The sequence below is a fragment of the Odocoileus virginianus genome, chromosome 22 (assembly GCF_023699985.2).
Source record: "Odocoileus virginianus isolate 20LAN1187 ecotype Illinois chromosome 22, Ovbor_1.2, whole genome shotgun sequence".
In the NCBI taxonomy this organism is placed as follows: Eukaryota; Metazoa; Chordata; class Mammalia; order Artiodactyla; family Cervidae; genus Odocoileus; species Odocoileus virginianus.
The window spans coordinates 50,913,705-50,937,688 of NC_069695.1; the positions used below are offsets into that span (position 1 = coordinate 50,913,705).

The 23,984-nt window shown below is 43.5% G+C and overlaps 1 protein-coding gene across 6 annotated transcripts; it reads right to left on the reverse strand.

The window, feature by feature from the left end:
• Positions 1-10,979: 10,979 nt before the first annotated feature.
• Positions 10,980-18,106, reverse strand: CBLN2 (cerebellin 2 precursor). 6 transcript variants are annotated; one of them, XM_070452962.1, is made up of 5 exons: positions 18,068-18,106; positions 17,605-17,649; positions 15,939-16,428; positions 12,918-13,037; positions 10,980-12,686 (listed from the first exon to the last, which is right to left on the reverse strand). In XM_070452962.1, the coding sequence occupies exons 3-5, from the start codon at positions 16,293-16,295 to the stop codon at positions 12,489-12,491; spliced, it is 675 nt and encodes a 224-aa protein (XP_070309063.1). In that variant the 5' UTR covers positions 16,296-16,428; positions 17,605-17,649; positions 18,068-18,106; the 3' UTR covers positions 10,980-12,488. The 6 variants fall into 6 exon arrangements, with proteins under 6 accessions (XP_070309063.1, XP_070309062.1, XP_070309059.1 ...); XM_070452961.1 differs by having other exon boundaries at positions 17,605-17,673; positions 18,068-18,091; XM_070452958.1 differs by lacking the exon at positions 18,068-18,106 and adding an exon at positions 17,864-18,009.
• Positions 18,107-23,984: the final 5,878 nt, after the last annotated feature.

The window sequence follows — 23,984 nt, forward strand, 5'->3', positions numbered from 1 at the left end:
ACAGTCCATGGGGTTGCAAATGAGTTGGACGTGACTTAGTGACTAAATAGCAACATCAACAATCAGGTTGCAAGAGAGGGGAAGTCCCTCTTAGCACAAGCCTGTGCAGAGGCTTATAGCAGAGGGACCCCCTCCAGAGGGGGAGTGGGGTAGGCGAGGGAACTTCTGGGGAGCCAGGGCTCAGGGACTGGGCTTCAGTCAAGGCGTCCTTGCAGCACAGCAGGGAGTTTCTGCCTGGAGAGCTCTGAAGGACAGTAGCTGCTTGGGCCCTATAACCACGAGATTGTCTTATCAACACCAGCAGAAGCTGGGGCATTCATAGGACATACAAATAAGCACAGAGTGGTAAAAAAAAAAAAAAAACTGCTCATTTAAGCTGGGTTGAAAACAATTTAACATGTAAAGATGTGAATTTGAAGTTTGCAGGCTTTTGAGCTAACAGGTCTCAGCCTGCTGTGAAGTTAACCAAAAACCTAGTTGCTGATATGCAAGGCCGTATCAGGTTCATGAATATAATGAGCCACTTTCTCAAAACAAGGAGAATGGCAGTCCTCGGTGCCACACCTTGAATTTGAAGACTTTTCCAGAATGATAAAATAGTGATAAAAATGAAGATCCAATTGGCATGGTATGAATACAAGTGAGAGTCAGAGAAGCTCTAACATTCATTACTTTAGAAATGCATGACCTTTTTCTTGACCAAGCACTTGAAATGTCTTTCCCATCTGGTCTGGGCGCTCTTGTTTAATCTGCTTACCGCTGTCTGTAAAGTCACACCTGCTGTGTCACACACACTAGTTTACTTAGTTTCCAGCATATTCCCCCTTCGTTGTTGTTGTTCGGTCTCCAAGTCATGTTCGACTCTCTGTGACTCCAGGCAGGGCAGCAGAACAGACCTCCCTGTCCTTCACTTATCTCCTGGAGTCTGCTCAAACTCATGTCCATTGCATCAGTGATGCCATCCAACCATCTCATCTTCCGCTGCCCACTACTCCTCCTGCCCTCAGTCTTTCCCAGCATCAGGGTCTTTTCCAATGAGTCAGCTCTTTGCATCAGGTGGCCAAAGTTCTCCTTTATCCTTGCCCTATGTATCATCTCTAGGGCTACTATTACTTTGCTTTTGGAATAAATGATCTGAGTCTGGTTGGCAAATATATTAAGTCATCAAGATAAGCACTTCAGTGCTGGGATTTAATTTGGCATGTTATACTTGGCCAAAAAGTATCATTAAATTTATAAATTAATTTTAATTTCAGATATATTTAACTTCCAAAAGTAATACATAATTGATGTATGGAGTGAAAAGGAAAACTTTTGCAACATAGGCATCTGACCACAAGAGGCAATTAGAGATAGAAGCTCTCAGCCCTTATTGACATTTTCTGAAGCTAGCTCCTAACAGGGAATGATGCCATAATGCTAACCCTAACCTTATGGATCCCAAGCCAGTTTGTGTGGACTCAAACCTTGGCCAGGATGACCAGCAGTGGAACCAGCAACAAGCTGACTAAGCTCCGTGATCTGTTTTTTCTCTGCAATAGCCTCCAGAAAGTGATGGGACCCAGCTTAAAACACGGGGAAATACGGCTTAAACATTTAGAATGCCACCTGATATACATGGTTAACTTTAATTCAATGCTAGTCATTTTCATTAGTGATATTAATTTCCTTCTGAGTGACAGAATTTCAATATAAAACCCAACGAAGCAAAAAAAAAAAAAAAAAAAAACCCACAAACTTCCCAGTTAACACTGTTTTTATTTTAACACCTGTGTGGTAGAGTCTGATGCAGCTTTAGAATCTGAAAAACACAGATGAAAACTACAACATGATGATTACAGTTAAGATATAAAAAACAATTTCAATGTTAAAAATTAACTATATTCTCCACATGTGTCCATATGTTCTTGGGGAGTTCCTGGAAATACATGGCATGATACTTTATCATTTCCTAGTTCCAAGATCAGGGATCACAATTAGCACCATATATCTGTGAATCAAGCACCAAACTAGATTTGAGAAGGAATATTAAATCATCATTGCAACAGACTCAGTTTTATATTTTGGATCTAAAGGACTGTTCTGTTACATGCAAAATAACAACACTCACTAACCGTACACATTAATTTAAAATGAACCAGTCTTGACAGATGACATTTGTTCATTTGGAATGCTTCATGGAGAAAAGCAAATAAAGTGCCCCATCCTTAACTGCCCCTGAGTTTCACTATAAATGAATTTGTCACCTATTAGAGATGCCTCTTTTTACAAATTGGTGATTAAGTACATCTGAAGTGCAGAAGATTTCATTAAAAATAATAAATTTTACAGTGGTGTAAATCACACTGCATTCCTGATTCCCTAAATCCTGTCCCAGATACCATTATTTTGCTTGTCATCCAAATATAAAACCCCTCACCATGAGTCACCAAGTCCTTCCTCCACTCTCTGTCGTCATCCCTCTTTTTGGACAGAGATAACCAAAGTTAAGAAAGTAAACCAGGCATCATTAACCCTGGCATGATTTTTTACATAAGTGCAGCAAGTAAGGTAACTGACCTCATAGGATTTTTAAGTTTGCTTTGCTGATACTTTGCATAAGCAATCACAGATGAGACTTTTCAAAGCCTCTCTTGGTTAAAACACCTACTCAAGACCTCACCATCTGGCTTCTCTTGTGGAATTTATAGATTTAGGTGAATTCCTGTCTTCTTGAGGTCCCCAAGGTAGCCTGAGTTTCCTGGGCCTGCCAGAAGGTGGCCTTCCTTACTCATTTGTAGGGCTGGGAACCCTATAATCCAGGTGGTGGTGGTTTAGTTGCTCAGTCGTGTCCGACTCTGTGACCCCGTGGACTGTAGCCCACCGGGTTCCTCTGTCCATGGGATTCTCCAGGCAAGAATTCTGTAGTGGGTTGCCATTTCCTCCTCCAGGGGATCTTCCCCATCCAGGGATCAAACCTGTCTCCTGCATTAGCAGGTGGATTCTTTACTGCTAAGCCACCAGGGAAGCCCCCATTAGAAAACAGCAAATGCATTCAACCCAACCAAATGGATGGTAAACCATTTCTAAAAATCTCCCTTAAGTTTGTGTAATTAGTTTTAACTTTGCTAATTATGCTTTCCAGGCAAGAGATCTAATCTCCTAAGGAACTCCCTGACTTCAGGTTCTAAGAGATATCTTCGGCCAGAGGTTAAGCTTAAACCCCATAAACAACTTTAGGGCCAATAGCTCAATACGAGTATGGCTTATTTTCTTCTTGCGTTTGATTTCTCACTTTTTACTCTACAATTCCTGAGAGAGTGACCTGTGTCCTTTATAAAATATACAATCTTGTTGGGAAAATGAGCCATTTGTATTTATATGTCTGAGTGTTCTGTGTTTATCTTTACAAAGTGTTCTGACAAGAAAAAGGAAAAAAAAAATGTTTCATCATTTTCTGCCTGGAAATGATGACTCAACATCACGAGAGTCCAAACTGGGGTATTTCTGATATAAGAATCAGTCCATTTATAGAAGCTGTTGCAATATTTCCTTATGATTAAAATAAAGCAGTTTTTTTATGTCTGAAGAGTGCAAATCTAAATTGTCTTTAAAAAAACACCAGTGCATTTTACTGAAATAACTATGATGCAAACACTTATGATTAATCATGGTGTACATAGAGTTATTATTTAACAAGCTGATTTTCACACTTTAGCTCTCGTCCTGAAATGCAGAATAAATCCAAACTTTAGAGAATGGGTTATGAAGTCAGAAAGTTCAAGATTGAAATCTTACCTCTGCGATTCATTTGCTGTGAGACCTTGACCATGTCATTCAATTGCTTTAAATGATATTCTCATCATCTCTAAAATGGTAATAAGAGTATCTACTTTGTAGGGTTCTCGTAACGATGAAATGGAAAGATAATCATAGAGTACTCAGCACAGTGCCTCACACGTACACAGAGTTAGCAGACGATTATCACTAACAGCAGTAGCGGCATCATTCTGCCAATACAGTTTCTGCAGTTTTTCCCTTAAATCTGAAAGGACTCCATTTTTCCATTTGTATTATAATCTTCATTTTATATATGTAACTAATAGACCCTTGAAACATGATGGGGGAAGAAACTTGGAAGTCCATCAGCTCATCCTCTTGTATCACTCAATTTTGTTGTGGTTATGTTCCAAAGATATTTGAGACATGAACAATGGACCTTGGAAGTAATTTCTTGACCTCAAAACACCAAGGAATCTTTTTGAAGTTTTCAGACTACACCATTATGTCGATGGGCATTTAGCATAAATAAAGCCACATTTTTATCTTTCCATAACTTGATGTAAGGGAATTCCCAGAGGCCTCTCTCTGGAGCTTTTTTGCATACTAATTATTCAGTGTTTCAGATCACAGCAGCAGCACCATCTATTGGGGAGTTTTTCCTGAAACAAATGTTTCTGCAATTTTGCAGGATAATATAACAAAGTACAATTAGGTTCCTTTCAAGTTTCCATTAAGATAAAAAGTTTATTTTAGTAAATAATTTCTTCTCATAAACATGCTTAGGTATAGGTAAGAATCTTAAGTAAAAACTATGTGACATTCACTGTTAGGTGCAGTACATTTTTAGACTTTTTTAAAGGAAAAATGAAGTATTGAAAGCAATAGGCCTTAGGGGAAAATAAGTCTTCTCTAATTATCACAGTCTGATGCCTGCATGCCTTTGCCTGCTAATGACTGGGGAAGATATGGCCATTTTCTTTAAAAATCCAGCTCCTCGTCATTCTTGTGTGCCAAGGTAATTTAGAAGCAATGGATGAAAAGCAGATTAGGCCATGATCCACTGATCATAACTTTCTGTTGGATTTATAGCACCAGATGGCTTAATTATTCTCAACAGTTCTCAATCTCTGTCTGTCAGGGAGACCAGATGTAATTTCTACCTTCTGGTGAAATAGATTCGGAAGATTGAATACAAGAAATAAAGTATGAAATATAGACCAAGTGATTGAGGTAAGAAGTTAGTAGAAATGACTCTATGAACCCAGAGAGAGGTACCCGAGTACGTCACCTTTCTCTTATACGGAAGTGAGTTTTCATGGATGGCATAGCTAGAGACAATGGAAAGGCATTTTGATAGCAGGGAAGTTTGGACTATAAATATTTCAATCTTCACACACACACACAGGAACACACTTATGTGTCTGCAGAAATAAAACGTACAGAGTCTTATGTCTTCACCAGTGCCGTTTGGTCTCACATTTATCTTCTGTTTCTTCTTGTTAGATTTTTATTCATCATGTTAGTATCTTGTAAACATGCCAAAGCACTAGGTCCCCCATCCAGTCTGCTGAAGAAGGACTTCACATCATGCCTTGCTCGTATCCTGCCTTGGCTCTGTCTTCTGAGGATTTGAGTCATCCTAGCATGCCAGTTCCCCAATAAATTCTCTACATGAGAAAAGCAGAAGTATAACTGTACAAAGGGCTATGAGAATTTAATCTTCGTGTGTTAAGACCATGGAAATTTCTTGCATCTGGTCTGTGCCTCTTTAATACCTCCCAGGTTAGTTCACGAGCACTAGACTGCCATAGGTCGGCCAAATATCCAACTACGTTCACTGAGGGAGGTAGTGGCTGGGAGATCAACTGATGCTTAGTATTCAGTGTCCATGCCAAATTCACATTCTCTGCTTCATGTGTGAAAAATGTAAATTACATTATTAACTTTAGTAAATACGCATTCCCATTTCCAAGGTCCCTCCCACACCCACCCTAGCCCGCCCCCTCACCATCAGTTTAACTGGATCTCCTCCAGGCTAGTTGCGAACACCATTTCCAACAAAGGCTAGCAGCTCTTGGCACACCCTGACTGTGCCTTTATTTTTCTGTCATTATCTCTTAGCACACTGGCCCCTAGGCAGCAATCTGAAAATATTTTGGAATGAAAAAGAAATATCTACACCCTGTTCCCAAAAGAATCATTTTTTAAAAAGTGATATAATTGCTTTTTCCACTGACAGTTTACAATTCCAGAATAAAACTATGCTATGACATCTTGTCATGCTTGGCAACATGAAAAAAGACAGCATCACATTGTCATGACTATATTTGTGTTCAGTGATAAACTTCTCTCTGGAAGGATATTTTTATGATCTAGTAGTTATATGACTATATCATATAGGACTATAGTGTCCAACTCTTTGTGACCCCATGGACTATACAATCCATGGCATTCTCCAGGCCAGAATAGTGGAGCGGGTAGCCGTTCCCTTCTCCAGGGGATCTTCCTGACCTAGGGATCGAACCCAGGTCTCCTGCATTGCAGGTAGATTCTTTACCAGCTGCGCCATCAGGGAAGTCCCAGTTATATAACTGTGAAAGAAAAAGTTAGTGATTCAGAGATAAATATTAATTCTAATGCTAATTTTAAAACTGGTAGGAATCTTCAAGATCCATGTAAAAATATGGCAAATGAGGACTTTAAGTAATAAGGAGAATTTGCCCAAATTTTTCAGTTGATTTAGTTATACTGTAGACATTATTCTGGAATCAGTTCTCTAACAACAATGCACTAGAATCACAATAAAAGCTCTTTATAATACAAAGCGTAGGACATATGAGAACGCTCTGTATCCCACTGGACTTGAAATAGTAACAGATTGATACGCGTGTGCTTAGTCACTCTGTCGTGTTCCACTATTTGCGACCCCATGAACCAATGCCCGCCAGACTCCCCTGTCCATGGGATTCTCCAGGCAAGAATACTGGAGTGGGTAGACATTCCCTTCTCCAAGGCATCTTCCCCACCCAGGGATTGAACCCAGATCTCCTGAATTGACAGGTGGATTCTTTACCATCTGAGCCAGCTGGGATGCTCAAATGATTGATATAATTATTTTCAAATGAATGAGGTAATACTTAGACAAAATACTCGAATCCTGCAATCAAATATTCCAACGTTCAAAAACAAGGAATTTTTCCACCTAAAATGAATTTAGAAATCAGCATTCCTGAAGAATGTGAAGGAACAATATTCCATGTTAAGGCAGTGCTAGTCAGGTTGCAAGACTGGAGCGGCTCATTAATAAGTAGCTTCCATCCTGTTAGGATTAGGCCAGTGCAAAGCAGCATTCTGACCCTGGGGAGTCCTGCTGTAGGCATTAAGAAGAGGGAATGACGATTTCTTTTCCAAATTAAGTTGTCAAGGAGCTCATTTACCCTACACAAAGAGTGTATGTGGGCGAGCTGATGAAGATGATGATTTATGATGCTGTAGACACTGAAGTGATTCTGGTGATGGAAACTCACAGGAAAATCCACTTAGGAAGATAAAACAGAGCCCCTATTATCTGTAGGAGGTAAAACCACGTGGCTTCTGCCCTTACAAATTTCAAGTTACCCTACTGGGTTTGGAAATGGAAGGAAAGCTCATTTACTTAGAATTCATGTTCTGGTATAATGTTATTATACAGACACACACATACCATTTTTTCAAAAGATCACATTCATTGGGTTTAAAGGAATTGTGAGAAGACTGTACTTTTCTTTTTTTCAGGGGGTAGGTGAAGGCTGAATCTTACCAACCACATCAGGGACAGCTGTGTAACAGATAAGACTGTTAAAATATCTAAATTGAGTGAATTGTCACCCTCCTTTTGCCAAAGCAATAAACATACTTTTGGTGAAATCAATCTGTGAAAACTGTGTTTTAAAAATCTAGGCAAGTACATAAACAGATTCGACAGGTGACATGTGACCATCATCCGTTAATGTCTTCAGAGTGTTATCAATCAAAAAAAAAAAAAAGATTCAAAAATTGAAAAACCATAAAACCAAAGTGGAAATTGTATTTTAACTCACTTCAGTATATTTGGTGTGCTTGCTCCTTAAATGTCGAGAAAATTAATTTTAAGAATCTCATGAGAATTTATAGGCTCTGATCTTAAATTTTAGTGTAATATCCCATCTTAGTAGCAAAGTGCTAGCTTTAGAAATAAAGTCCCAATGACAAGTTAACTCCTACATAAGCAAGGCAAAAGGGCAAAAACTCATCACACTTCTATGGTTAATCTAGTTTCACATTTTTAACAAGTGTTTTCACAGAGTGCACAGGAAAACCTTTAGAGTGATTCAGTGTAACTTGCTTCTAGGGGTTCCATAATTTATTTACACCACCTAAAATATAAGGTAATAGAGCCTTTCATTCCAGTGCATCTATGCAGTAGATTGTTATATGCTTCCTACCCTGTAGAAATATAATATTAACTATTTATTTACAGCAATATTATCTTATTGCAATATTTATTTCCTTATAAAAGACTGCAAAATTACGGGGTCACAAATTGACAGAACATTCTTAGCTCTTTTTGTACACGAGGCATGCTGGAACAACCCATGTTTTTGTTTGGCTTGTATAAAGTGATTCATCAAATTTTCACTCACATATATCTAGATTCCAGTAAAATGTAGCCAATGTATGTAGTTTATATCACTATACTAAATATCAGCTGTATATGTTCATGTATTTACAGGCAAACCATATACATATAATAGTTACTACATGTATGAATTGATAACAATTTCCTTGATAAGGTAATTTTCAAGGAAAAATTACAAACAAAATTAAGGATTCAGTCAAAGATTTGGTTTGCTTTGTATATGTTTTCTAACTCTTCTGATGCATGAAATAACTAGATTTAGCTTAAAATACTTTACTCCAAACAAGTAAATCTATGTAATATCTACAGGATCCCATGAGCTTTCATGCCAATAGTCAATGTTTGTATCACTTTTACTCTGGGCACTTACGGTAAGTACAACCTTTAAAAATGGAAATAATTTCATTATATATGAATACATATTACAAAAATATAAGAATGCAACTAAGACTAAGGAAGTACAGATATTAAACAGTTTCTCAGGACCTAAAGTTGAATCTTCAGGATTCTATTTCAAACTAGAATATATTTTAAGTTAAAAAATAGTATTGTCTTAAAAATCATTTATAGTTTAGTAGCATTAACATTTATCATTTATCAACTAGAGCAACTTATTATTATAATGCTGTAATATTGGAACTTTATTTTTTACTTGTGTTAAAATGTTAATTGTATATTTGTATAAAATATTGACTAGGTATTTGAACAGAAAGGTTGGCTTGAGCCACAAAAGAAAAATAATGTAACTAAGAACTGAAATTAACATGAAAATGTATAGATTTTAATATGTTTCTATTGTCACCCTTTTTAAAAATCAAATTAGACTTCTATATAGTGCTGTAATTTTAAAAGGCTCTTGAGAATATGGAAAACTTTCACATTCAAGTGTCCTCCTGTTGGGTGTTTGTTTTATATATCTTTTTCATAAATTGCATGTTGGAAAATCTGACTTACAAGAAACACCCTCCCTCTGACTTAATACCTCTTTCTATCGTGGTCCCCTATGGTTCTGACATTTCTGTCTGATCCTCACATAACCTTGGGGGAAGGGGAGAGGGTGCAGGGGTGATGACTTAACTCTACAGATCGGAAAACAAGCTCAGGGATGGGGCGGCTCAAATCAGGCTGCAAATATTATAGACATCCCTTTTTTCCAATTGAAGATACATTTCAAATTTTGATCTGACCTACATGTTTTTGTAGACTATACACGGGAACTTCATGTCCCTCAACATTCCTCAGCCAAACAGAAACTTGGCAGGAGCAGCGGATGACCAACAACTTCAGAAACTCCAGTGTCCTGGCTTCTTCCTAATGCACCTTTTGGCATCCATCTCAAAAAAAAAAAAACCAAAAAAACACAACACCAAAGCTTTCCTTCCTAATATAAAAACAACTCCTGAAATATACTTATTTTTAGATAGATCAATTTAATAACTTATTTATTAGGCAGTATACCCAAATGACAACCTGTAATAAATTTATAACTATGAAGAAATGTCTATTACAAATTAGTGAGCAATAAAAATAACAGCTACTTGCATATATTTCAGTCTCTGATGTGCTACACTGTCTCCTACTGAGGACTGTCTGCTCTTTGTTTTAAACTGAACAGAAGGTTAGGAAATGAGGGAAAGAGGACTAAATAACTGAGGGCAAGAAAACGGAGGAAAATCTTCGTTACCATCCTGTTGTGTATGTTACCAGCATTAATAAACAATGCTCTGGTCAGAATTATGTCTTCTATTCAAAGAGCCAAAATACCCCAAATGCTTTTTGGTTGATGTTTTTTGTTGCTTTTTCCCCTTACACAATGTAGCAGCATTTTTATTCAAATCAAATTCTGCATCCTGTTACACACTCTTTCTTCAGCTAAGGCTAGCCCAACTGTATTTTTTCATGTATAAAGTCCCCATTACATTTCTTATTTGAAAATGAATCCCACCCTCATCCACATCTTACAAACAACTGATGCAATCTTCAAATGACTTTCTGGTATATCTGTGCTGTCTGAATGAAATATTGGATTGGACCTTGTACTACACTGAAGATTAATGTGATAGAAGCAGACTGATATCCATAACATCTTTTTAATGCTGTCTTTTTCATGTAATACTGTTAGATACTGAAAGTGTTAGTAACTCAGTTGTGTCCAACTCTTTATAACCCCATGGACTGTCACCTGCCAGGTTCCTCCATCCATGAAATTCTCCAGGCCATACTACTGGAGTGGGTTGCAATTCCCTTCTCCAGGGGATCTTCCCAAGCCAGGGATCAATCCCTGGTCTCTCACATTGCAGGCGGATTCTTTACCATCTGAGCCACCAGGGAAGCCCTTGTCACTTAATGCCTCCCCCTAAACGTTTCTGGGTGAAAAATAGATATTTAAGGATGCACTATCCATCTGGACCCCAGCAAGATACACATATGTTTGTGTGTGTTCTTCTGTGTGTTTTCTGAAGAGTCAACAGTATGGGTTTGATTTCCCCACGCCCCTGAGCCTTGCCTTTCCTTACACACATTTTGAGAGTTGGCAGGTGAGCTGGAGGGAGAGAGCAAGCCAGACATCAAACCCATTTATTCTGAATCTTAAATTATGACTTTTATCATCAATATTTTGGTTACATTGTTACACAAAGGACAAATTAACATCCGGTTTGAGGTCTCTTCTTTGATTGCTTTGGGATCAGTGCCATTTCCTTGGCGGAGGAATCTTGCACCCGTCAACTCTCAGCTGTGTTTAAATAATATTGTTGTACCAGGTGCCAAACAAAGAGGATTTGGGAAACTGCTTCTAGGGAGCCTCTGCCAATATCCTTCAACCACTGCGATTTTCATGCGGCTTCCCCGCCAGGTGCTCCCGGGGAGCATCCACACCCTCTGCCTGGGCAGATCAGAAGAGGATCCTGAGGGGGAAGACCTGGTTGGTCCCGTTGACTCTGAGGCACCTGATTGGTGTGCTCACCCAGAGGTGGATCCAAAGGACAAAAGCACTCTGCCAGGAAGACCCAGTTGCGCTCAGCAAAGAGACCACGTGATTGGGAACTTGGTCATCACAGCTTCCGTTCTCCTCTGACATGATTCAGGCCACCCAGCAACATTCGTCTCTTAAAAAAAGTATTTCAAAATGTAAATTGAAAAAAAAAAAAAAAAAACCCAGGTTGTTACTTCCAAAAGTGCCTCTGAGAGAGTCTCTTTTAAAGAATAAGCAGAAATGTCCGTCTGTCATTTTCTCTTTGCTCTACCTTTCGCTTGGTTTGGTCTCATCCAAAATACACAGTTGTTTTTTGTTTTGTGTTGTTTGGTCTCCTCCAGAAATCCAACACACATTTTTCTCTCCCCACCCCGGCACAGAAGAGAAAAGCAGGGGCGAGGAGGAGGAGCTGTGTGTGAAGAAAAGTAAAGCTTGGGGTGGGGGGGGTGGAACCTACACACACATAGACAAATAATACAAAACAAAAGCTGCAGTCCAATCGTGCAAAATTTGCTTCTCCGGATAAAGCACTTCTTGATACAATGTCCCCTTCCCCCTCCCGAGGACTCCCATCCACCCGGGGTGGGGGAAATACAGCATGAAAGTGAAGCCATTCTTTTTCTTAAGGCTGAACAGACACGCAGAGAACACGTTTCAAGGGCTGTCGGGTGGGCGGCGAGCGGCGGGGCTCTTGCTTTGAGCCCAGCCGGCAGCCTGCGATCCATCCCGGGGTCCGCGGCGCCCCTCCCACGGGGTCAACACTACCACGTACAAACAACAGAGGAAAAGTCAATGGTCCCGACAATGAAATCCCGTATTGACTTTACAATCACAGGTACAAATTGCTCCGATCGATCATTTCATTTCTCCTTAAGACCGTGTTGTCTAAAATTCATTAGGGGCCGGGTCGCCGAGGATTGGTCAATATTCAGAGAAAATGCTGGAGGTTCCGAAGGAAGCCGCTCTTCTGTCACCACAGTCCGAGGGAGGAGGATGGAGACAAGTTGTCCTGTTCCAGCAAGTTGGGGGGGTTGGGAAGGGTGGGTTCCTGGGTCCAGACAGCCGTGTCCCCACCGTCCAGGGGAGGCTCTGCATTTATAGCGGGAAAACCAAGAAGCCGGAGAACGTGGAGTACTTCCAGCCCCCCATAAGGTTGCCCCTCTCCAGTTTGAGGTGGACTTTATCCTCTCTCTCCATCAGCAGCAGGACGCCGTTGCTGGCAGCTTCTCTGGTGACATCTTGGTCTCCTGCGAACGCTGAGATCACCGGGTAGCCGTTCTGCATTAGACTGACCTGCGAGGCAGAGGGCAGAGCTCAGCCGACCGCAACGGACCCCCGGCCCATCCGCTTTTCTCGTCTCACCCACCCCCTACCCGGTCACGGAGCCACGTGTCGGGGGAGCTGACCCAGAGGACTGAGCTGGTTCCCAGGACCCCGCCAGCCCCTTCCCTGGCCCTCCCCACCTCACAGAGGGCCTGACTATTTGTCCAAAGCCAGGAGGGTCCAGCTGTCCAAGTGACCCACCTGGATGGTCTGTCTGTTGTACACTTTGACCACGTGGAAGCTGAAGCTATAAATCCCTTTTCTCGGGGCTACAAATATACTGGAGGCGAGATCAAAATGGTTGCCAATGTTTACTAAGACCTGGAAAAGAAGAGGGAATAGGGCACACACATAGCAAGCCCCGCCTCAGTGTGTGTTTCCATCAGACTCACCAGACCACCCCCAGTGGTCCCTTTAAGACCTGCAGGACTTGCGGCAGCACGTGCTCAGCGACCCAGTACCCCCCATCCCCCAGGAAGCAGGCAGCCCCCGGCTAAACATCCTGCAGCAGGAATTGATTTCCAAAGGATTCTAATGGATGGTACTTCAGAAGGCTCTCTCTCTGGAGAGTATAGTATATCTGTGTGTTGAAAAAAAATGGATGTACATGGTGGCTGTTGGGGGGTGGGGCAGAAAGATAACAGAAAAGACAGTCTGGTAGGTAGATGAGCTGTAAACTGAGGCTGTTCGGAGGTTGGTGGGATTCTGGGGACCTGAATGAGAAGCCTGGACAAAAACAGAGCTCTGTCCTGAGTGGGAGGAGAAAGGGTGGTGAAGGAAAAGGTCCATCAGTGAAGTCGCTCAGTCGTGTCCTACTCTTTGCGACCGCGTGGACTGTAGCCTACCAGGCTCCTCCGTCCATGGGATTCTCCAGGCAAGAATACTGGAGTGGGTTGCCATTTCCTTCTCCCAAAGGCCCATTACCAGAGTTAAATTCCATCAGATAAAGCTTGGGATGAGCTCTGTGTGCTTTGGGAAGGAAGGGATGGTGTGGTTTTGTCTCCCAGCCCCAGGCACTGCCCCTAGCAGCACACAGTAGGTGCTCAATAAATGCTGCTGGGTGAAGGACCACAGCCCACAAACACTGGCTGTGCCCCTCTCCCCTCACTTTCCTCCACATGAGGTGTCTGGTCCCTACGCTGGGCTGTGACATAACGCTCAGAAGCATCAGGAACCACCCAGAGAGGGGAAAGAAAGGCAGCCTGACACCCTCAGCTCAAATCCACAAAGTGCAAGAACAATGACAAAATGAGCCATGAGATATGAAATCACATGACCCTCCAGATGCTATTTCTCCAATAAAAGATGGATGAGAGTGACTTGATCGGAGGATACCCCTTTATGAACAGATTTCCTTGTGAGATGTTGAAGGTTCTTCCCTGTCTGGACCCCTCCTCACCCACAAATGCACAACCCAATTAAAATCATAAAATGGCCCCGCCTCCTGTTCTGTTTATAAAACACACAGCCCACAACAACAGCAGAACCCTAGATTAGAGACCCTGTCTGTTCAGAGAACAAATTTGCACCATACCCTTGGCTCTTATTTCCTACACACTCATTACCGATGGATCACACGTGGCTCCCAGAGCCATGCCACTGGGAAGGCTGGGGGGGCTGTGGAAGGAGCCACATCAACTTCTTCAAGGAGCTCTGAGCACACTTGAGCCCCTCCTTGACTGCAGGGCCCAGAGACACTCGGGCGCTGCTGTTAAAGACGGGGAGCTTCAAGATGCAAGTCCTCTCGCTGAGGCTGTGTCCCGACTGCCTTACAAGCCTCAAAGAGCCAAGCCTCCTCCTCCAAGCCCTTGGTGCCGCTCCCAACTCAATGACCTCAACTCTCTCACCTCCACATCTAATTCAGGGAACTGGTAAATTCAGGGCCCTGCTGTAGAGGAACGAACACCCACCAGCCCCAGAAAAGCCGGTTTCAGTTCCTCCCTAACTGGTGCATGACATCATTTCATCTGCCCTGTCATAGTTGGCTCATCTATAAAATGAAAAACCTACTACTGCTTATCCCATGTACATCACCAAGTTTTCTTAACATCCAAATGAAAGGACGATGTATTATAAAACCACGGTGGAAACTAATTCATTGCCTGCTTTAGTTGGACATAATTAAAATAAATACATGCATGTTTCATTAAAAAAAAAAAAACAGATTAAAGAGTGACACCCCCATCCCATCCTGTACACACCTCTCCAAATTTCAAATAGATAATCCTTAACAAGGATTAAAGCAAATGAAGACATTGGCCTAAACTAAGGCATTGGTCTGTGCAGTTGGGTGGTCATCCAGGTCCGAAAGCCAGTTAACAGAGAGAAAGGAACTCAATCAAGTGTGCTCAGTAAGGCCAGAGCTCCAGGTGGGAGGCTTGTGGCCAAATGAATGGGATGATTAGGCTAAGTTTGGAACCCACTCTGTTTCCTGTTTGTTTCTGAAAAACAACAGAAACCAAGGTAGGGAGAGAGGGAAAGATGAGGACCTCTAAATCCTGGGCAGCAGTGACCCAGAGAAGGGGTTGCCAAGTGCTGATCACACCAGGGGCCCTTTTGTTTTGAAGGGACTGGGAGTTGGGTGGCTAAGGCAACTTCATTGCTCTTCAGTTTTTCTTTATATAACCCCACCATATTTGATATTGACGTGCTGTATTTATATGTTACTTGTATATAGTGCATTTACCACATATTGCATTTATATAACCACACTCTGTTTCCTTCTGTTTCTGAACAACCATGGCTGCTATTTCTCCACACTCTTCCCCACTTATTTCTCTTGAAGTTAAGCATCCTCTCTGGGATCCATTCCGAGATAAATAATAGGTACTTCTTCTCTGAGCCTGGGCTAAGACCTTCGGAGAACCCCCCGGGGTTAGCGAGGAGAGTTTAAATGCACTCAGTCTCTAAGTGGCCAGCGAGGGGGACAGGAGCCCACCCCCCATAAGGGCGGCCCCAACTCCAGCGAAAACTGGTTTCTCTTTGGAAATGTCTATCGGCTCTCTTAGCTCAGCGGGACGCCCGGCTCCACAGGACTCTCGGTCATCCGAGTGCCAACCGAGCTGATGAGTTATTGAGCAGCGACAGTGTGAAAAGGAGAGCTCGAGGAAGAAGGGAGAAAGGCAGGGCAGAGGGGAGGGGAGAGCCTGGAGCTCCGCGTCTGGGAAGCCGGCCACCCAGCGGCGCGCTCGGCGGGAGGCGAGGGCAGGCCCGCGCTCTGACCTGGTCGAAGTAGATGGTCATGGTGCGGTTGCTCATCTCGGACGGCTCGTGGTTTGTGCTCCGCGTGGCGGAGAAGGCCACCTTGGCGCTGCCGGAGCGCACCGAGATGCCCAGCGAGGAGGTGACGGCGCCGTCCGCCGACGGGCTGGAGTCGCACACCACCAGGCACTTGCCCTCCAGCACGATGGGCTCCGTGTCGTTCTGCGCCCGCACCGGGCAGCCGGCGGGCAGCAGCAGCAGCAGCAGGGCCAGCGCCGCCCCCAGGCCCGAGCCGCAGCCGGCAGGCTCGCGCAGCGCCCCCCGGCGCCCGGGCATGGTCAGCGGCGGCCCCCGGGGGCCCGGGTCGGGCGCTGACATCCGGGCTGGGGGCGCGCGGAGAGCAGAAGGGCGCGCGCGAATGCGCCGGGCCGGGGGGAGCCTCCTCTGGCCTCGGTCCCCGGCTCTGATGGTCAAGGCCAGAGTGGTCCTTAGAAGGAGAGAGCCAGCGGACCTGTCAGGACAGAGAAGCCAAACCACGAGACGGGGGGTGAAGCTGCGTGGGAAGGAGGTGCGGGGACCAGTCCCCGCGGCGCTCGGGGCCCCTCCCTGGAGGCCACCCTCTGGGTCCCTCGCACTGCTACCCCCTCCCCGACTGGCACAACAGGTCCCGAGAAACGCCTGGCGCCCCGGCCCGGGCATCCCTGGAGGCTCCCGGGGAGGGGCGCGTGCCGGGGGTGCGGACGGGGAAGGGGCTCGCGAAGCCGCAGGGCCTAATCAATAATGACACGGTCAGGGACCCTCAGGGACGCGGTCCGCGCCACCCCCAGCCCATTCAGCCCAAGGCAGAGGGGGACCCAAGACGCAGGCGGCGGAAAAATCCACTGAGCCTTAACCGCTCTAATTTCGGCAGCATTTTTTTTAAGTCACACCAAGAAACCTTTTTCTCGTCTCTGCTTTCCTTTCCATCCTATTTCTCCAACCTAGAGTTTTGTGGGTTTTTTTTAAAGCAATCCATTTACGCAAGATCTTAGCCGTTTTCCACCCAAAGAACAAGTCCCCAGGAAGCTCCTTAGGGTGAATAATAAGATTAAGATGGGAGAAACAGCAAAAACAAAACCCCCAAAGACAGGGACATCCTAAAACCTAGTAGCCGCTTCCCACGTCCCGGCTGCCGGCGGCGAGCCGCTCCGGAGAAGCACCTCGCATCCCCGTCTCTGGCGCAGGACCCGAGGTTTCCGGCGGTGGGAACCCCAAGCTCGGCTTCTCTGCAGCTTTCGTTTCCACACTCCAGGGGCTCTTTCTCTCCTGGCCAGGAGGCATCCCCTGCAGCTTTCTGCCAACTTACGCGCCTGTTCGCACTTTCCATCCGGTCCCATCTTCCCCCACTAAACTAAGCAGATCATTTCAATATCCAGTCGAGAAACCAAAAAAAAAAAAAAAAAAAAGCGAAGAAACCTCTCGCTCGCCGCCCACAGCCTCCGAATAACTCCTCTGGCTGTCCAAACAATCTTTCTAAGAAGAGACAAGTTGTTTCTCCACGGGCAGCCTCCCTCCTCAGCCCCTGAACAGGACGGTTTCCAGCAGCTCTCCAGCTCTCCCCGCCCAGCCGCAGACCCGCGACCGTCCTCGTGGAAACGGACTCACGGATGCAGTGAACGCGCGGATCGCGGAGGGCAGGTCGGGTTACCTGGAACATCCATGACGAGCGAGCCCCGCTGTCCGCCAAGTTGTTCTGCTTGGAGAAGACGAGCCGGAGCTGGCGGGAGGAGACACGGAGCGCGACCCTTCTCCCCGCGCGCGGCCAGTAACCGCCCCGCCCCGCCGCGCCGCGCTGCTTTCCCGCGCCGGCCCGCGCCCCGCGCGGCGCCCCACCCCGGATCGGCCGGCGCCCCGCACCCGCGGGTCCCGCGCCGCGCCCCACCCGGCGACCGCCCCGCGCTCCTCACCGGTACGTTCCGCGTCCGCTCCGCCTGGCATCCCGCATCCTGTACGCACCGCCCGGCTGCGCGCAGCTGCCTCTTTCCACAGACCCCCTCGGTCCCGGCCGCTCCTCCCGCCTCCACGCCGCCCCGCGCGCGCCGCCTCCTCCCGGGCTGGGCACCTGCGCCCCGCACCCCGCTGACCCCGCACCGCCCAGGTCCCGCTCTCACCCAAACACCCAGCGCGAAATCTTCCCAGATGTCTCGCTTTCAAACAATTAGGCAACCTCCAAAGCGCCGGTCGCTCCTCTTCTTTTCGATTGTCGCTTTTCTTTTTCAAATCCCCTCCAAGTCTTAATCCTGAATAGCGCGATCACTTTCATAATTAATGCGTAAAGCAGTTTTCTTTAAGAAAAAAAAAAAAGAAAAGAAAAAAAAATGAGGACTGGGATGAAGAGAAAGATCTTGGAATATCTTAGTGATGCAAAAGCTGTGGTTCCAGAAGCTCCAGTGTGGGAACTGCCAGGTCTGGGCGGGGATTAGAGGCGCCTCCGCCTGGGTTTCCGTGTCTGCTCCTCCGGACCTGCCGCGCGCGCTGGCACCCGCACTTCCTTATTGAAACGCCTGCTCTGAGCTCTGCGACCTGGGGAGACGCGCAGGGTTTCCGAGCTGCGCCCTGAGCGCGGGCGGGCGAGGAGCGCAAGTACGGACGCGGGGCGCCACCTACGGGCGCCGGGGCCTCCCTGCCGCGGGTTCGGGGACGGTGGGGACAAGGGTGAGGTCTGCGGAGCTCTTCCTGGACCCCCACAAAGCAGCCCGGGCCTCTGGAAATAGGGAGCGATAGCAATCGATCTCTCCGGTGGTCATCCTGCAATGCCCAGCCCCTGAGAAGGTGGAGCCGCACCCTTGCTTCGGCAGATCGCCTCTGTTCCAACAACTCTGCCAGGATGATTTAACTTGCAGTCAGGTTATCATCGCTTATCGTTGTCTTCATAACCTTTGCCAGGACCACTGGGCTGTGGAGTCCATGCCGCCCTTAAACAATATCTAAATGGACACTCTCTTTATAACCCAACCTCTAAAAATGTCGTTAAAAAAAAAAAATCTCCGTCCTCTGACTTGCTTCCTATGCCTTTGCTGATAGGCTGTTCAGGAATACACTGTAAGTGGGCCCATGCAGTTCAGAAGAACAGAGTGGAAGTCTGTCTGATTCCTCCAGACTTCACGCCGAACCCTTTGTCGTTTGAAGAATTCACCCAGGGTTCTGGTTCCAGCCCATAACGTGGGTCTTTGCAGGTAGGGGGTGTCCGAGGCCTCGGTTCCCATAGGCTCTGGCGGGGCTCCTCTTCCCTGACTAGAACTGCCGGGGCCTCATCTCTGAACGCTGGAGATGCATGAGTGCAGCCAAAATAGATGCGGAGGAAGCCAGGGGCAAAGTGAAATGGGAACTGCATAGTATTACCCGAGACAAGATGTTTAGTATGGTAGTAAAATGTGATGGAAAAAACTTCAGAGCCAACTGTTTTGTACTTAACATGCAAAATAGAATAAAATAACCCCCAATGTATTACCCTCCCAAGCATATTCTCTGAAAATGAAGTACTTTGCTTCCACAGCAGGCTGGTCAGATGTACTGGACTTTGTCAGGAAACAGTTTACAGAGCCACCATATCCTGTAAACTATTTTATGAGTTAAACACAGTGGAAATTGTTAACTCTTATTCTTTTATGCTAGTACTGCATCAATTTCACAATCTCTTGTTGTCACAGTAAGCACAACCCTAGCCTTCCCTCATACAGAATACAGATTTGTGTGCAAACCTAAGAAGCAAAGGACTCTAGGTCTGTGAAAGAAATGTGAGCTCAGACTGATAATTAGACCAGTTTGGAGATGCTAATTAAGTAACAATGCCTCTCACACATCCATACATCTTTAAATAACAGCTCTATTAAGCAATTCTTAAATGTTAGGCTATAAGCCTTTGGTTTGGCAAATGCAAGTCCCTTTGGGGGGAATAAAACCAAACTTCTTTGCTATGTGGCAACAAAAATGCTTAAATTATATAAAAAAATAAGCCTCAATCTATATAGTCGATTTGATTATGGAATTAGAGCAGTAAGTATCCTTCTATAATGGGAAAAAAACAAGTTGGGTTTAAATTTAAACTTGAGATTATTTTTAGAAGGAAGTTAGTAATTGTGAAAAGTAGCAGATTGATCTACCAATGGAACGTTAACATTATTTTTCACTTACTAAATCTTTGTTCTATCTATAAGGAGACATTTAGTTTATCTCTTTGTGAAGGAATTTTAGCTCATAAACATGCTGAGAAAGACTTGCAGAATATAACTAAAATTTAAAAGTGAAAATCTTTTCTGGTTATCACAGGGATTACCTTTTTTCTTCCATTTCCATGCTACTAGTAACTATAGCTGTTACTATTACAGCAGCTAACTCTCCACTCTCATATTATCCCCCATGGACAATAAAAATATCTGTTGTTGATTGAGCATCTGTTATGTGTTAGCGCACTGCTTTCTTTATCTAGGATGCAGCATCTAGTTTAACACCCACAGTCACCCTGTAGTAGACATATGGTCACATAGAGCCCAAGAGGAAAGTGTTCTATTGTTAAAAAAGAGGAGTGGTGGAGACAAGGAAAATTCAAGAACCCTTCCTTTCATTTGTCCTCAGTATTTATCCATAACAGACCTTACATTTGTTTTCTTTGTGTAGAACCCTTCATTGAAAACTATCTTTAGCATGTGATATAGTCTTTTCTTGCTTATTTAATCTAATGCATAATATTTGTGATTTTATCCTAGATAAATATGTGATCAATAGAATATGCTATATATTTCATAATATTGAATGTGAAGCCATATACATACTTGAAAACATAAATATATATGCATTAATAAATTATCTTTAACTATAAAGGAAAAATTGACAAATATAATTGTACATATTTAAAGAGATGATTGCATATGTGTATACATTGAGGACTGATGACCACGATGAAGATAATAGATCCATCACTTCCCATAATTAACATAGATTCCTCTGTCATTTATGTGATGAGAAGGCTTAATATCTATTTTCAGGAATTTTTAAGTATACAATACCATATTGTTAACTAGAGTCACCATGATATAATTTTATGCTCTAAACCTACTCATCTTATAACTGAAAATGTGTGCCCTTTGACCTATATCAGCTCATTTCCCCCTCCCCCCAGCCCCTGACAACTACCATTCTGTTCTCTGTTTCTATAAAATCAGTTTTGTTTTGTTGCTGGATTTTTAAGATTCCACGTATATTGTATAGTTTTGCCTTTCTCTGTCTGACTTAATTTCCCTTTAGCATGAAGTCCTCCAGATTCATCCATTTTGTCACAAGTGACAGTATTTCTTTCTTTTTATGGCTGGGTGATATTCCCGTGAGTATAAATGCTGCATTTTCTTTATCCAGTCATCTGTTGAAGGACACGTATGTTGTTTCCCTATGTTGGCTGCTGTGAGTGATGCTGCGTGAACGCAGGGTGCTGACAGAACCTGAAATGGAGCAGGATGCTATGGTCCTCTCCCAGTCTTCAGCGTGCCTTTGTCTGTAGAAAAACTTCAGGCAAAAAATAATCAGAGAAGTGAGAAAACACAGAAATGAAGGAAAACAGTCAAAGGAGACCAAATAATAAAGGTTTCATCATTGAGCATAGTCAAGGACCCTTAGTTCCTCTTCGTGGGACATAGACCACATTCTGAGCCAGCTCCTGTGAGCTGACCTGTAGGCACTAAAACCCCACCGGGGGAGGACGTTAACGGCCTGATGACCTGAATGTGGCCAGGACATAGGCTGCCGCAGTCCCGAGACCTGGCCTCAAAGATCCAGAACAAACTGACCCTGGGACTGGAGAGGAGCTGTACTTAAAGCAATCAAGATGCTGCAGGCCAGACCACCGCGTGACCAATTCCAGGATGACTGTCAGGGCTGACGGTGCTGTTGCCACATGTAGCTCCCCTCCTAGCCCCGACTGTCAGCGGAGCGGGAGTGGGCCTTTGGGCGGGAGTCCACCCTACCCCCACCCTCCAGTTGCCAGCGTCCAAAATAAAGCAAACTTGCCAACTTTCCTATCCACCAGACTTGCCTCTCTATAGACTTTTGAATGGCAAGGAACTGAACCCCACTTTCCAATACAGTATTGGTTTCATTTTATGTGGATATACGCCTAGGTGTAGGAGTGCTGGATCATATGGCACTTTTATTTTTACTTACTTTAGTAAAAATATAATGTTCTAAAATCATTCATAAATGTATTTCCAGTGTGGTATAATGCTATTCTAGAACATTATTAAGATGTGGAAAATAATAATTCTAAATGTTACACACTCCTTAAGCTATACATGCTGAATTGTAAAGTATATAAATAAATATATATTCAATGTTATGTGCATACTTTAATGAATTAGCAACATAAGTAAAAATCTTTAAAACTTGAAACCAGTTCTAATTCAGTTCAACAGAAAGACCTAGAAAAGTTGATCTATAAGCAGTTGACTTATAATTTTTGACTGGAATTACTAAATGATCATATGATTTCATCAAAATAGCTAAAAATATGTTGACAGAAATCCCAGATTAGCTGAACCCAAGTCAGTGAAAACGGTTTGCATTATGCAGTCATATTGCACTAAACAACTTATCTCTGCCATTCAAAGAGCATACTGACCTATTCCAAAGACAATATACTGGTTGTCTGTTTCTGACATACATTTCAACATTTACTAAAGATTCTTATAAAACATAATTAGAGGAACATTTGGCCGCAATGTGATACTATTTCTCCAATGTTACAAAGTGAACATATTACAATATAAAAAATACTTTTTATTCTAGAATGCCCTTTAAACTTAAAAAATAGTCTAGCTATCTATTTAGAGGTAATATTAGGGTTTTTGAGACTTTATGAAAAAAGTTATTGAAAATATGCAAAGTATCTTATTTTCCTGTTCCAACAATGCTTCATGCTCCTTGCTTCTTAGCAAGGCATATCTTAAAATTTGTATACAAGGCAAATTAGTGACTTAATGGGCTTCTAATATTTGAGATACAGTACACCAGCAGATATAGAAACTATTTGTTGGGAGAAAGACAAATCATCTTGATTCTTTTCAGCTATGTCTCATTGTCTTATATAATCCTGATATCTAATTTCTTCTATTTTATGGTAGGAAATGTCTCTGTTGCTTTACCAAATTGGGTCAAGTGCTTAATGGGAGTCAATGTAATCCTATCAAAACTGAAGTCTTTATAAACAGGGACGCCTTTTGTCAACTCTTATTTCTCAGTAAGATACATGTTATTGCTAGATGAAACTTTCTTCTGCAAACTCTTGCTTAAAAGTTTCTATTCCTTCAGAAAGTAGCAAAGAATCATTAGCATGTAGCTAAAGCACTTCCTGATTTTTTTTTTAAAGCTCTTTCTTATACTATAATTGTGTGACTTTCCTTTTAGAATGAGCTACATGTGTGTTTTCAAGGCTCGTTGTAGTCAGAACATTTTGAGACATAAGTCATATAGTTTTACCTAGAAACTGATTTCAAAATAAGAACATGCATGTGTAAGAAAAAAAAAAACAACAAACTGATTGCTCTTTTGTACTTTCAGAGATTTTCTATAAGGTCATAAGTCAGTGCATCTTTCTCTCTCCAATGTCCCTCTATAAGAATAAGCTCGAAAAACATAGTTTAACTGTTCAAATTAAGTCCCCCAATCCTGGAGCTATCTTTAAGCACTTTTAAGAATATAAGTGTAGAAATATTTTGGTTTTCTGAAATATGTTTTATTTTCAAATTGTCATTTAAGATAGAGGATATTTGCTCTTGGGCTTCTCAGGTGGCTCAGTGGTAAAGAATCCACCTGCTAATGCAGGAGACATGGGTTCGATCCCTGAATCAGGAAGATCCCCTGGAGAAGGGAATGGCAACCCACTCCAGTATTCTTGCCTGGAGAATCCCATGGACAGAGGAGCCTGGTGGGGCTACAGTCCATAGGGTCACAAAAGAGTCAGACTCGACTGATTGACTGAGCAGGCATATTTGTTCTTACCAGAGAATATGATTGCATCCTCCAAAAATGACAGATCACAGG